The sequence below is a fragment of the Pteropus vampyrus genome, unplaced genomic scaffold, assembly GCF_000151845.1.
Source record: "Pteropus vampyrus isolate Shadow unplaced genomic scaffold, Pvam_2.0 Scaffold18, whole genome shotgun sequence".
NCBI lineage: Eukaryota > Metazoa > Chordata > Mammalia > Chiroptera > Pteropodidae > Pteropus > Pteropus vampyrus.
The window spans coordinates 5,316,640-5,331,660 of NW_011888799.1; the positions used below are offsets into that span (position 1 = coordinate 5,316,640).

General features: G+C 52.1%; 1 protein-coding gene across 1 annotated transcript in view; it reads right to left on the reverse strand.

The window, feature by feature from the left end:
- Positions 1–5,890: 5,890 nt before the first annotated feature.
- Positions 5,891–15,021, reverse strand: part of CUNH6orf132 (chromosome unknown C6orf132 homolog) — a 34,107-nt gene continuing 24,976 nt past the window's right edge. The window contains exons 3-5 of the mRNA XM_011354616.2: positions 14,264–14,339; positions 9,004–12,196; positions 5,891–8,373 (exon numbers count right to left, since the gene is read on the reverse strand). Of these exons, the coding sequence (XP_011352918.1) occupies positions 8,256–8,373; positions 9,004–12,196; positions 14,264–14,339 (3,387 nt within the window). The 3' untranslated portion in view covers positions 5,891–8,255. The remainder of the gene's footprint in view (positions 8,374–9,003; positions 12,197–14,263; positions 14,340–15,021) is intronic.

The window sequence follows — 15,021 nt, forward strand, 5'->3', positions numbered from 1 at the left end:
ACAAGTAGCGGGCAGCTGGCCTAAGGGTAGAGATTTCTCATGGACACCCTCACTCCTGGAAACAGATTCAAGGTATTTTTCCTCCTCTTAGAGCCAGTGGCTAACTCTCATCTCCATTTGATTATGAGCTCTTCTTTTCCTTCTTAACTAAAATGGTTTTTAATTTTGAATAGATAATATGTGTACACAGTATAAAATTTAAAAGATAGAAAAAGATATGTGATAACTAAGCATCTCCTTCCTCCCATTATCCAGACTCCTAATTCTCATCCCCAGAGGCTACCAGTATGTTTGTATCAATATTATCTTATGTATTCTTCTGGGAATAGTCTATGCATCAAATGCAAATGCTTATATATACTTTCTCTCCTTTTTACACAATGGAAGAGACTGTATAAACCATCCATGTTTTTTTTCCCCCACTTCCCAGTGTAACTTTTGGCGTTGGTTCCATGTCAATAATAAAAAGCTTCTTTGTTCTGTTTCATGGCTGCACAGTGTTCCATTGTATGGTTCTACCATCACTTACTTAACCAGTTCTCAGGTGATGGACACGTAGGTAGTTTCCAGCCTTCTGCTATGTCAAGCATTGACGCATTGAGAAGCTTCGTGCATGTCATCTCACTATATGTGCCTACCGAATGTGGACAGGTGTCATAGCCCAGTTCTTCTCATAAGATGGATGGGTTTACACTCTCACCTCGCTGCCTGTTTCCTTACAATGTTGCCACCTCAGTGTCTCAAAACTTGTTGACTACTGCCAATCTGACAGGTAGAAAATGGTCTCTTGCTGTGGTTTTGTTTGAGAAGCGTTGACTGTCTTTTCCTATTTATTTTATTTGTAACATGTAACAAGCCAGAGTGCATGTAAGCCAGAAACAGGGACATGATCATGGCGTGGTGTGATGACACCCCCACAGAGGTGCACTCCCGGTGTTTTGCCATCACAGAGCAAGGAGCACAAACTCCTTCAGGCTGGGACTTCAGAAGGAGCATTCCAAGGCTGGTGACATTTGAGTTGGCCCTTGAGGTTGACTAAGTCAGGCAAAGGAAGGAAGGACATTCTGGGCAGAGAGAATAGAGACCACGGCATATGAGAGGAGCATAGGCTGAGTGTGGAAATGCAGGTTGAAGATGGCACCTAAGGGCCATGTCAGCCTTGCCAAGAAGTTTGCATTTTGATCTTCTAAGGGTCAAAGTGCGGTTGAGGAACCAAGGTGTATTTGGGAACAAATCCATTCACTGGGCACTTGCTCCATGCCAGGCCCTGTGCCGAGCACTTCACACAGATTCAGTCTGTTAATCCTCACAATAGCCTAATGAGGTGGTACAGTTATCATCCCCATTTACACACGTATCACCTCATTTATTAATAGCACTATTATTTTCATTGCTTAACAGAAGAGGAAACAGAGAGACTGAGGTTAAGTAACTGGTGTGAGGTCCCCAAACTACCTAAGGGCTAAATGGCTGGGCTTGGAGCCCTGGTCTCCCCTAACCACCGCTTGCCCCTGCCTCTGGAGAGCCACAGGTCGAGCTCATTTCTTGGATGGATGGGTGGGGCCTAAAAGGGACAGAGCCTTCAGAGGGAGCCATGGCGGGTGTAAGACACCAGGCCCCCTCCCAACACGCAACCTGTGATACCAGTCTCTGAGGAGTTTGTCTTCCAGAGATCTCTGTGCACATCAAGCAAATGAAAACACACACACTTTTCCCCCTTTTTTACACAGCGATAACATACCGCATCTGTATTTTTTTTTCCCCCACTTAATATCTCCTGCAGTTCATTTTGTATTGGTTCGTAGCTTCCTCATTTGTTTCATGGCTGCAGTGTTCCCTTGTGTGTCTTATTCTAACTTATTACCATTTCTCTACTTAGAAAAATCGAGACTATTTCTAATAAACAATGCTACAGTGACGTGAGATATACCATTTTGCTGGTATATCTGTAGGCCGGCCTCCTAGAAGTGGAATTCCTAGCACACAATATATATTTTACATTTTAGTAGCTATTGCCAAAAGCCCTCCATGGGAGCTCTGCCAGTCTCACTCCCCTCTAGGGAATAGAGTCCTTCTCCCTACACTTTGGTCAACACAGTCCAAGTTTCCATCTTTTGCTAACCTGGTGGGTGAAAAATGGTATTTTAGAACAGCTTGAGTTTGTGTTTCTGTTATGACTGAGGGGAGTTTTTCCATGGTATGATTTAAAATTCAGCATTCCCAGCACCACATTCCTGCTGAGGCGGGACACAAGATGTGTTCTGGAACATGGCTTTCTCCACGGTCCCTGAAGTGCTGAGGGCACCCGCCAGTTCTTTTCAGGGATTGTGCTGGTGTGTGTGTGCATGTGTGCGAAGGGAGCACTCCTTCTGAAACTCTGCATTCTTGGTTCAAGGGGGAGGACTACACTACATAAATCATCACAGCTGCGTTATCCCCTTTCCGGTGTCATTCTCACCTGAAAATCCAAATAGAATTAGCAAAGCAGTTTTCCTTCCTCCACCCCCATGTTCCTTGGGCCAGATACATTCTGGAGACTTATTAGACAGTGTCCTAAGCTCCCAAGTTCTCCCCAGTTGGCCAGTCTCTAGGAGAACAACAAAGTTCGAAAAAGACACACAAGTAAGCAAGCCCAAGTCTTGCACTCCTTCCAACCCCTACTGGTGCAGGATGCTGTCTGCCACACTTGTCAGAGACAGTGGTACCTGGGCTTGGGCCCTGTCTCGATAGCCCAGGTGACAGGGCCAGCTGCAGCTCTCTGGAAATTCATGCAGCCAACCTAGAGGACATGGACCTTGTCCTCAAGGAGCCCAAGGCTAGTCCTGCCGTGCCCACTGGAATACTTCGTCCTTCCTGTCTGAGGCCCTCACTGCAGAGCCCGAATGCACCAGGTCTCGTGCCCTCACCTGAAGTCATCCTCTGGTTTTATAGAGTGCTCTGGAAGCTTTGAGATCTTGTCAGGGAGCGTGTACCCAGCTTACACGAGGGAGATTTGCATCCTTCCCCGGGCTCTCAGAAGCACCCTAGAGCCCTGTCTCCAGTATGATGGCTGCCTGAAACCCCTAAGCCCTAAGCCCTTTTTAAGGACCAGAATGACCTCACCTGGTCCCATCACTTCTCAGCTCCTCCTATCTCTACTCATAGGGCATCACATCTCAGCCCACCATGATGCCACTCCAAGGCATCTTGACACCTTTATGATGAAACCTGTGAGTCCCATCCCTAAAACCACAACTGTGTCATCTGAGAATCTCAGCATTGGATCAGCTCACACACATCTAGAAATAAGAGAGTTATGTGGTCAATAGTCCACAGGAGACATGGCCTTTGCCCTCAAGGAACTCAAATAGTGCTCAACAGTATTTGATTAAATACTAACATGTATTCATTCAACAAACACACATTCAGTCCCTTCTGGTGCCAGGAGCAGCACTAGATGCTGGGGATACTGTGGTGAATAAGACACGCGGTCATTGTGTTGTGGAGTTTGCAAGCTGCTGGGGGAGGAAGATGTGGAGCAAGTAACTCCAATATGAAGTGGTGGGGGGAGCTGTGGGAGCCCTCAACAGGAGTTAATGTGGTCTAGAGGGTGAGGGATGTCTGAGCTGAGCCCAAAGGATGAGGAGGAGCCAGCCAGGGGAAGTGGTGCAGAGGTGTGGAGGAGAGGTCTCTGAGCAGTGCAGGGCTGGGGAGGGCTTCCTGCAGGAGCTCTGATCTAAACTGGTCCTAGAGGAAACAGAGCGGGCAGCAGTAGTGAGAGGAGAACGAGTCCTTAGGGATACTGGAGCCATCAGTCTGGCTGCTCTGGTCTCACAATTGTGTGAGAAGGAACTGAGGGAAGAACGATGCCTTTTGGAGAGGCTGAGTTTGAGTGACTGGGCAGGCACCCACATGGAAATGTTCAGGGGGCACTTCCGGTTAGAAATGTGGAGCTCAGGTGCAGGTGAGAATGGGGGTGAAGCTCAGTTTTCTGAAGAAGAAATTATAGAGAAGGAAGACTGGAGATAGAAGGTGGTGCTGAGACACTTGGGTAGAGGAAGGGAGCCAGCCTGGAAGACAGAGGAGAGGATCAGAGCCCATTCTACAGAAGCTCAGAGAACAATTCTCTAGGAGGGGAGGGAGGAGCAGCTCATCTGTGCCAAACATTAAGGAAGCTTCCTTCTATGGCTCTGAGAACTGGGCAGGGGAGCACAGGATTATCCACATAAATGAGGAAGCATTCCTAATGCATTGCCTTGGTCTCCACTCCTCTCCCATAAGTGCACCTTCTCTCACGTTCCTAGCCAAAAATATCCCCAGAAGCCCCAACGGCAGGGCTTCGGAGGGAGAAGGCCCGGTTTCTCAGCCTGGTATCAATGGCCACCCATTCTGGACAGCTGACTAATGATGGGAAGCCAGCACTGCCTTTGAGCTGCAGAAATGAAAGCAGCCACAGGCTGCTGTGGATAGGCAGGTGGCGGGGTGAGCAGGCAGGGGCAGGCCTGCCTGACATGACAGCTCAGCGCTGAAGTGGCCTCTCCCTCCCCGCTCCATCCTACAGCTTCCCACAACAGGGAGCTCAAGGCTCACCAGGAGAGAAAGCCTCTCTGCTTAAATAAGTGAGGCCTGAGGAAAGCTATGCTCCATTCTGAAGGACAGGGCCCTTCACAAGTTGCTGACTGCAGGCACCAGGCTCCCAGCATACCCTGTCCCGGGGCCTGCCCCTGCTTTGGGCCTGGCTAGGCATCACCACAGAGGTGGAGTTCTGGCCACTGGAACTAGGCCCCCACATAGAGAGGCTGCAGAAACCAAGGTGTGGCCAACCTGATCCAGGCACACCTGCGTCAGCCATGCCCATTACCCTTTTCTATTGGCTTTTACCCTCCACCTTCTAGCTGTATCTCTCCCCCATCCCTCCTCTGATAGAAAGATATAAATTTGCGAGGAGGTGGTATTATGGGGAGAGGGATGAGTGGGTTAGAATGCACACAGCTGGAAGGGAGGCAGCTGGAATGAAGTGTACAGAGTTTGGAGTCAGGTGGGCTATTCTGAGCAATTCACTTCTCTTCTTGGAGCCTTAATTTTCTCATCAACCAAATGGAGTGAGGGGCATTACGAGGGTTTTAGAGGATTGTTGTGAATAAGAGAGAAAAACGAATGTACTTTCCAAACCATCAGGGTTAAGCGTTGGTGGTTACCACAACCACCGTTGCATCAGGAGTTTTCAACGTGAAGTCGATGGAGCCCAATTTGGGGAGGATCTGTGGAGCGCCTGGAATAATGTGTAAAATTGCACATGCTAGCAGCTTTCTGCGATGAGGATCTATAGCTCTTAAAAGAGGTCTGGGACCTAACGAAGTTTAAGACCCACACACGGCACAAGTCCTTCCCTGTCACTTTTGAGAGGAGTTAGCTGAGACCAAGCTCATACAACTTGTCAGAGGCGGCAGTGGATCCCTGATCCCCTCACCCTCCACTACTCCCCACTGTCCCCCCGCCCTGCCCCATGTCAGGTGAGGGGAAAGAAGAGTTAGGAGAGGGAGAGGGAGAGGAGAGCAGCCAGAGGCGAAGCCTTATTGGGAAAAGGCCCCTGTCCTTACTCTGTTACCAGGATAAGGACGTCACGGTGGAGGGTGAGGGACAGTGGGACAGGAGAACAAGGAAGCCCCACGATGGGACGGGCCTAGGAGGCCCTTCCTGGAAGCACAAGTTGTTGAATCAGTGAGTCATCCTCCCCGTCTCCCTTTCCCAATAATCCCCCGAAAAGGACTCAGAGGAGTGAGACACAACCCTCTCCCTGACACCATCTTGAGATGACTTCTCTGGTTCCCTGTTTTGTCTTCTGGAAAAATTGAAGATAACATGTTAAAGCTTTATGGAAAACCGTGAAAGGCCACACACAAACATAAAGTAGTCATCACCCAAAGATTCAATTTATTGAGCAACTACTGAGTGCCAGACATGGGGTGGATGCTTTGCCTAAATTGGCATAAATGTCACCACTTCAAGAGGCCTTCCCTGACCACTTGGTCCAAGTAAATCCACATCTCTCCCTCACCCTCCAGTCAGTCTCACACTCCCTGTTCCTTTCCTTTCTCCCACTTACTGTATGTGTCTCTGTGCTTTTTTCATCCTCTCTCTCTCCTCCATTAGACTAAAATATTGCTATGGGCAGGAGTCATGTCACTGTGTATCCATGCTAAGCATAGTGCCTGCTATCTAGTAGTCACTCAAATACTTGTTAAATGGAGGCATGACTGTCTCTAATCTTCACAACAGCCTTATGAGGTAGGTATTATTATCATGTCTGGCATACAGAAAAAGAAACTGAGGTTCAGAGAATCAAAGAAATTTGCTTAAGGACACAGTTTGTTACCACCGGGCTTTAGCTCTGCTCCTTCTCCTTGAAGGATCTGGAGAACAAGAGGGTCAAAAAAGAAAGTTGGGGTCCAGCGAAATGGCTCACCAGTTCCACCACCGCCCTGTGCTCAGCCTTCCCCAACGGAGCTCTTCTAACTTCTCATCACACTAAGTAGGTCCAAGTCATCAATCCACAGCCACAGAGCTGGAAGCCAGTCCAAACTGCCTGTTTATTTCCCAAGCCAAATGACAGCCAGTCCTTCCACACCCACCCCAGAGCAATCTACAAGCTGGAAGCACATGCCCCACCCCCTCAAGCCTTAATACAGCAGATAAATTTGTAAACTTTTTAATAAAACATTGTACAGGGGAAATACATATGTATACATAGAGCCAGTGCCGGCATTGGGGTGGGATTCACTTCTTGAATACAGGTAACCAGATCCTGCCCCATCAGGGTATCTGCTCATCTTTCATTCTCTTTCCCTTAAGTGGCTCAACTGCTGACCCCACAACCTGGTATCATAGCAGGGTACCACAAATCATAAAGGTCCAACATCTTGCCCCCAAAGTGAACTGCTTCCTGGCTGCCCTCTACTGGCCTGCTCCTCCGAGGTAGGCCACTCCTGCCCTCCCTCCTCACCCAGGCAGCTTGCCTTGGCCTGGTCCCAGGAATTTGGCCCACCAAGGCCTGAAGGCAGGGAAGACAGACCAAGGAATACTGTTTTCTGATATGTTTGGCAAACATATATCATCCAAATCAGGGCTTTTTTGAACGTGGAAGGGCGTCTAATTCACTGGAGAACAGGCATAACCCAAAGTGCCCAGGCAAAGGATGAATGGCTGCCCTACTGATAGGTCCCCTGTTCTGAACCGGTCCAGTCCTGCCACTCTTGACTTTCCAAAACACATTCCCTGTTGGCAGCAAATATCTCTCGGCTCTCATTTCGCACCTCAGCCACCTCCCACTCTTCAAGACCTTGCAGCATCTTGGCTACACATTTTAAAGCCTCGGTAATATTGGGGAACTATAGTATTGGGGTTGGGAGGGGTGGTTGGGAATGATACCCCCTCCAAATCCCCAATCGGGACCTGGCTATGTAAAGCTTTTGGTGTCAAGCCCCAGACTTTCCGGCTCCTTGAGCTCAATCCCCTAATCATGGCTATCTGGGTCTAAGCAGAAAAGTAAGCCTTAATCCTCTGTCTCCCCACCCCAAACTTCCCAAGGCTTCTCTCTCTAGGGCCAGAGCGAATTGAACCATCAATCCCCCACCCCTGCCCTTGGCCAACCAATCAAAGCACTCTGTCCTGGTACCTTCTCCACACGTTGTGCAGGCACATTCCGGGTCCCACATCATGTGGCTTTTATGCCAGGAGCCCGAGGAATCACCTCTTGGGGCGGCAACTGGTGGACTGGTGGAGGCTAGATAGATCAACCTGTAGCATCCTGCACCCCCACTCAGACAGGGCTGAGCCCCAGCCCTTCATGAAGGCCTGACAGGCAATCAGAACCACCCCAAATGGGGCATTCCCATTCAGGTTTGATGCCCCACCCTTTGCTTTTAGAACCTGCTCAGTAGGTCATGCTTGTAAAACTGCTTTAAATAAGCCTTGCTAAAGCAAATAGTACCAGATAGCAGAAACTCAGGCTCCAGGCCCTTAAAGGCTCCTCTTCTCCTCCTTCCTTCCCCGTCCCACCCCCATCTGCAGACAGTCCACAGCATACTGGGAAACAGAAGCCCACTCTTGATCTTCCTGGGGCCACTGCTTCTCACTCATCCATCTCTCTGTCTTCAGAGAACAAAGACTCTTCTGTGTCTGAGTCAGGCTGCCCAACTCTTGCTGTGTCCCTCCCACCCCCCAGAAACAAGTGCCCGGATCTGACCCTTTGGAATAGAGCTAAGAGAACCCTGGGCTCAGGATAGGGCATTCCGATGGGCCCCTGAGTAAGCATAGGAGATGGGATGGCGGGTCCCAGGCCTCACGGTGAATGTGTTGATGGGGCTTCCATAGTGGGGGTTGCTGTGGGGAGACCTGGTGGGGAGCAGAAGACATGTGAGGTTATTATTTGCAGCTGGTTAACCAACAGCCCTCCCATCTTCCCCAGGGCAGGAGAGGGAAAAATGTGGCTCAGTGCTATGGTTTCTGCTCCACAAGCCGCAGGCTTATCAACCCCAGGTGAGACCCGAGTCTACTAATGTTGATTCACCGGACATAGGGCTCCTCCTCCCGTCTAGACCCTTCTGACTAAAGTATATGCCTAATAATCTTCCACTCAGAACTCTTCACTCTTAGTCTGGCTCCTTTTGTATTGCTGGGAAATCCCGGTTCCCAAGGACCACTCAGCTCTCCCCGCACCCCATACTTAGCCTGAAGCCCTGGGACTCCAGGGGGGGGGGGAGAGGAGCAAGAAGAGGGGGAGCAGGATAGGGAAAGGGAGAACAAGGCTGATCGAGGGAGATGAAGCAGGTAAGGGGGGTGCCCTCTGCAGGTGAAATGCGCCTACTTCCACATTCTCTAGGCCCCCAAAGCCACAGGGAACACCAAAAGTGTCCCCTGACAGATGGCGGACGCCTGGTCCAAGGGCAGCGCCTCTACTTCGCCTGGCTGCCCACCCCGGGCTCCCTCCAACACCCTCCATCGCCCCGGGCCCCAGCTCATCACCTGCCGGTAGCGGGGGCGAAGCCGTGGTCGCCACCAGGTGCTTTGTACTTGGCCTCTCCGCGGGCCGGGCCCTCCAGGGACATCCTCCGCGTTTGCAGGCCTCTGCGGGGCGCGCGGCCCGCGGAGTTGACACGCCGCATCTCTGGGCCTCCGGGCGCTCCGAAGGGCCCTCCAGGCTGAGGTCCGAAGCAGTTGGGGGAGCTCAGGCTGCGGCTGGTGCCGCCGCGGGACAGCCCGGGGCTGTGGTGGGGCTCCCCAACGTACAGGCGCTTCTTGATGAGCGAGCGGCCTCCGCCAGAGAAGCGCTCCAGGCCTCGAGTCCCTGCGTAGCGCGCACCCCCGGGAAAGCGCGGGAGGCCACGAGGCTCTGAGGCCGCGGGGCCCGTGTCCAGGGACTGCCCCAAGTTTGAGAACTTGTTCGGGACAGGCGAGTCCCGTCGGCCCAGATACTGGAGGGCTGGGGGCCCAGGGTCATTGCTGAACTCTGGCGGAGGTGGGATGACCTCAAAGCTGAACTCCTCCTCCTCCGGCCTCTTGTAGGAAGGAGAAGAAGGGGACGAGAAGGACTTGGGCAGCAGGCGGTCCTGGGGGAAGCTGACGGACGCTAGTCTTTCGTAGGCCACAGGGGCCTGGGGCTCTGCCGTGGTCCAGTTGTGCCCTTTGCTTGGCTCTGTGCCCTCTGGGTTTCTGCTGGGCTCGGGCTTCCAGGGACAGAGAACGGTCAGCTGTGCAGAGGAGGTCAGCTGGAGGTCTTTCTCTGCCTCCATGGGTGACTTGGGGACCACAGTGAAGGAGTTGGGCCGGCCCTCCTTAAGGAAGATGCTGTCAGAGCCTTCCTGGGGCCGGCTGCTGTGGCCGTGGAGACTCCCTGGCAGAGAGGACCGACCCAGACCAGCCCCTCCAGACCTCCCCTTCTGTGCCCTCTGCCTGGCAGCAAGAAGCAGGGCCATTGGGGAGCCCCGCTCCACCACTTCCCCAGTCACCGGATGCCTAAGGAGTTCATCAGCAGGCTGGGCTGAGGCTGGGGGTTTGGCTGGCAGCCCCTTGGGATCCTCCACAGGCTCCCCTGACCCTGCAGCCTCTCCTCTGGCCATAGTGGGCATCACCATGGCAACCTCCGGGCTGGGGCTGTTCTGGCTGCGATGGGGCTTGTAGAGAAATGGCACCTCTTCTCCGCCAGGGGATATCTTTGGTGGGAGGGCTGGAGATGAAAGGGCTCCCTGTGTAGGAGGCTTACTGGCCTCTGAGGGGTGCCCTTCTGCCTCTGGCTGGGAAGGCACTGCAAGTTCTCGAGGTTCTGGTTTCTCCCACTGCTCAGCTGGGACTAGGTTCTTCCCTGCTATCAGTTGAGATGATGTGGTGGGCAGAGTTGAGGTTGCGGATGGTATGGCAGGTCCAGGCATGGTCTTTGGTGATGTGGCTGGCCCAGGTGTGGCTGGTCCAGATGTGGTTGGCCCAGGTGTGGTCTTGGGTGGTATGGCTGTCCCAGGTGTGGCCTTGGGTGGTGTGGCTGGCCCAGGCGTGGTTGGAGCAGGTGCGGATTTGGGTGGTGTGGCTGGCCCAGGCGTGGCTGGCCCAGGCGTGGCTGGCCCAGGCGTGGCTGGCCCGGGCATGGCTGGCCCGGGCATGGCCTTGGACTGGAGTGGTGTGGTTGCCAGAGGGGTGGTGGATAGTGGTGGCAGATTCTTGGCCACAGGCTTGGAGAATTGACCATTATTAACTCTGTTTTCAAAGATTCTTCCCCCTTCTAGCCGAGGTTTGGGAGGCAGAGACTTTAGGCTGGGCTTGGCTTCCTTCTCTGCTAATGAGGAAAGCCGGGCCTCCAGTTCATTCCGGATCTGCTGGACACTGGGAGTTGGAAAGTCTTGCGAGACGTAGTCCACAGGGGGCAGGGTCAGGTTGACGGCGGCCTCTCTCTCTGGACAGGGACTCTTCTCAGGGTCACTTGAGCTGCCCATCTCCTTCTCTGGCAGGCTGGGGCCTTTCTTGCCCTCCTTTCCTTGACAGGCCACTGTTGGGCCTGGCCTATGACTGGTGCATCGGTCCTCTCTCTTGGAGCCAAAGAGGTAGGCTGCCAGCTCGCTCCGCAGCTTCGCCATTTGGCCGGGATCCCGCCAGTCCACGGGCTCTGAAGAGGCTGTGTCCTCTGGGCTGGGGGGGTTGGGTTTGGGTTTGGGAGCAGGAGAGCTGGATTTGGGGTTTTTTATAAACCTAGCAGGTGGAGGGGCTGCCTTCTCAGCAGAGGGCAAAGGCGGGGCAGCTGGGGGGAGGGGAGGTGCTGGGGGAGGAAGCGGGGGTGCTGGGGGAGGGAGTGGGGGTGCTGCGGGTGGGAGCGGGGGTGTGTGAAGGGGCAGGGGAGAGGCTGGATGTGGAGTCTCAGCTTGTTCATTTGTCCGGGACTGGGACTGGCCCAGCATCGGGCCAGCAGGTGCCACAGTCCTGAGCTCCCCGGGGCGATCTGGTTCAGGGGCCCTATCCGGGTAGGCCTGGGAGGCAGGGCGGATGTGGAAGTTGGGAGGCAGTGGGAGTCGACTGGGGGCCTTCTTGGTGGCCCCTTCTTCTTCTGGAGGGGCCCCTTCTGCTTCCTGAACCGGGATGGATGAAGTCCTGACTGGGGTCGGGGGAGGCACCTTGAACGAACGAGGGAAGGTGAGGTGGGGCTCTGGTTTAGGTCCCAGGGGGCTCCCCTTTGGCTCAGTAGGGCTTCTTGGGGGGCTGGTTCTGGGGGCCTCTGGCTGCCTGCCATTCAGTGCTACCTCTGATTTCCACTTGGTGACACCCCCAGGGGGAAAGAGGTGAGTCTTAGTTTTATGAGGAGACACTGGAGCTGGGGGTGCTGGGGCTGGCATGGGGGGTGGGGGTGGGGCTATAAAGGTCAAGGGCGGGGCAGGGGGGATGAAATCAGGAGGGGTGGGTGTGGTTGGGGGGGATAGGGCCCCCAATACTGGGGGTGGAGGTGGGGCCATGTTAGGTGGGGGCGGGGGTTCCAGCAGCAAGGGAGGTGGTGGGGAAGCCATGGAAGGTAGAGGTGGTAGCGGAGACTCCTCTTGAAGTTGTGGAGTGTCTGGGGGTGGCCCTGGGGCTGGGCCTGGGGGAGGCGGGGGGATGAGTAGGTCCTGGCCATAATGCCCAGGCCTTAGGTCACCCACAGAGCTGTACAACCGGAGATTGCCGTTGACTAGCGAGCTGGTACCTACAAGGAAAGAGAGGCAAAGATGAAGAGGCTAGTAAGGCCAACTGGACTTGCCAATCTCTGTGTGCCCAGGGCGGGGTGGGGTGGGCAAGCAAGAGAATAACTGGCCAGGGTCATGCCTTTCCTCCTGAACACCAAGTGCGGGAGCAGCAATGTCTCCAGTCTCGTGAGCTGTCTTGGAGGTGACCCTCTTTTATCTAGGGAACTTCCTGCCTCTACTCATCCCTGGCCCAGCCTCTGAAGTTTGTACTGAATATTCTCTATTTACTCCCAAGAGTCATGTTTCACCCTCCTCTGCCCTGCTCACATCCTGGTATATCATCTCTTTACTGAACTTTCTTCAGTTATCCCCTTTGAGGGCACTGTGTGTTTGTTATAGGGGCCTTGATTGGTATAAAGCCAGAAAGACCAGGGTTCAAATCCCAGCTCTACCACTTACCAGATGGGCAACCTTGGACATGCTAATTAACTTTGCTGAGCCTCAGTTTTATCATCTCTAAAACAGGCATAATGTTAGCACTTACCTCATAAAGCTATTGTGAGGACTAAATAAGAGAATTCATATAAATACATGTAAAGGGCATATCACAGTTGTAGGCCCGCGGTAGGCACTTAACGAATGGCAACTACTTTGAGTACTAACTTCTGTGCTTGACGTTTCAGACTGTGTAAGACGGATAGGGAAAGTAAGAGAGATAGGAAGTCATGTATCAGGGGGCAGGGGCCTGGTGACTTTCTCAGCGAAGAAGTTTGGGTGAAAATCTGGGAGGGAATGGTTTATATGAGCAACTCCTGCTTTCTAAAGACCCTGAATGTCCCATGAGCCCAGCTTTCCACCTCATAGAGAACTTCTGAAACAAATTCTGGACTGTGGGATGGAATGGGGGCGTGTAAAAAGAAGGTGATCTGGACAACTGGCACTAGAGACATGCCAAGCACCCCTGGGCCCTGCAGCTCACACCCCTCTCTTCTTGGACTCAGTCCCCAGCCCCATCCCCACCTCCCAGAGTCTACAGAGCACCAGGATACCCTAGTTGCTCCTCTTTTAGGGGCATCCATCTTCGCATACCTCCTCTCAGTTTCTAGCACAGAGCATAACAAACCCGGGGAATGTGCAGCTCTGAAGGGCTCCTCCCAGCTGTCTAACTTTAAAACAAAAAACAGATGGGAGTAGAGATGGGAAAATTAACATTCATTGAGCACCCAAGTGTTAGGAGCTGGGATACAGCAATAAAAAACAAAACAAAAATTAGTTAAAATACTGGCCCCCTTGGAGGTTATGTTTTAATGGGACAATAAGACAGACCGTGAACATAATACATTAGTAAATTATTACCACATTAGAGGATGGGTAATATGGGGGAAAATCCAGGAGGGGTGCTGGGGGTGCAGTTTGACTAGGTTAGTCAGAGAAGACCTCGCTGAGAAGGTGACATCTGAGCAGAGAAGGAGTGGGGGAGAGAGCTGTGTGTATGCCTAGGAGAAGAGAAGTCTAAGCAGTGGGAACTGCAGTGCAAAGTCCCTGGGGTGGAGATGAGCCTGAGTATTGAAAGAGCAGCAGGAGAGCGGGATGGCTGGAGGAGTGTGAGCTGAGAAAGAAAGCAGGCGATGAGGCCTGGCGAGGCCAGGTTCTGGCAGTCCTAGCAAGAACTTTTCCTTTGAGCAAGATTTTGAGCAAGAGCCGTGATAAGAAGTGGCTTATGTCCCATCTAGTACTTCATTTACTCCTCCAGGACTAGAATTGTCTTTCCCATTGCTCATTTGAATATGCAGAGCTACAAGGGGTTAAATCATTTGCCTAAGGGAGCAAATCTAATGCAGAGGGGAGCTGGGATTCAAAGCCAGGTCTGTCTGACTCCAGGGTTCTTTCTACCACTTCACGCTGCCCTTGTCCCTCTGGAAGTAGGCCTTACCCATCCCAGCCCCCTCCTCAACCCCCACCCACTGTAGCCAGTAGTCAAGAGGCCTGGGGACTCCAGTTTTATCACCAGTTGGGGAGGTGGGCAAGATACTTGGGCCTAAGGAGGAAAGAAAGATGGACAAGCCTGGAGCCCAGAGTCCTCTTACCTGTCACTTCTTTGTCTGCAAAATCTTCTGGGACAGAGGGAGTAGGCACAGCCAGTCCATGGTTCTCCTGGGCATTCTGAAAGGGTACAGAAAGATCAGGAAACAGGGAAAGATGGACAGGTAATTCTTAAATCGCTGCTGCATGAGGCCATCTTACTGTTCAAATATCTGCAGTGATGGTGATGGTTGTACAACATCGTGAATACTAAAATATAAAACGGTTAATTAAAAAGGTGAATTGTATCCTACAGTCGAGTTTTGTTATTCACAGTAGTTACAGTCTGTAAAGTTGCTGCCAACAGTGAATTAGCAAAGACTGAATCAATGCCCCGAGAGAAATATAAGGTTCCTGCAAACCGTGGTCACAACATTTTCAATAACTGATCAATACATAAACTTGTTTCATGTGTGTTTCTTTTTAAAGACACTTGACTTAATATATATTGTAGACTTGTTGACATTGAACTCATGGCCAATAGCACTATAACTCATGCTGAATGAAGCTTATCTAACACAGGTATTTTCTCTCTATGGCACATCAAACCTTGCATTTAGGAACCTTAGACAGCACTTCAGCAGTACATTTGGGGGCCAGTGTAAACAGTGAAATCACCAACAAAAAGCAAAGAACTACAAAAGGTATGGCACTAAACAGGAAAGGACACTTATTTACAGTATGAGGGCTGAAACAAGAAGCAAAGTGTCGTCTTATTCGACCTCAGACGGGAGTGTGTGCATTAGGTGACTGAAATTTTTCA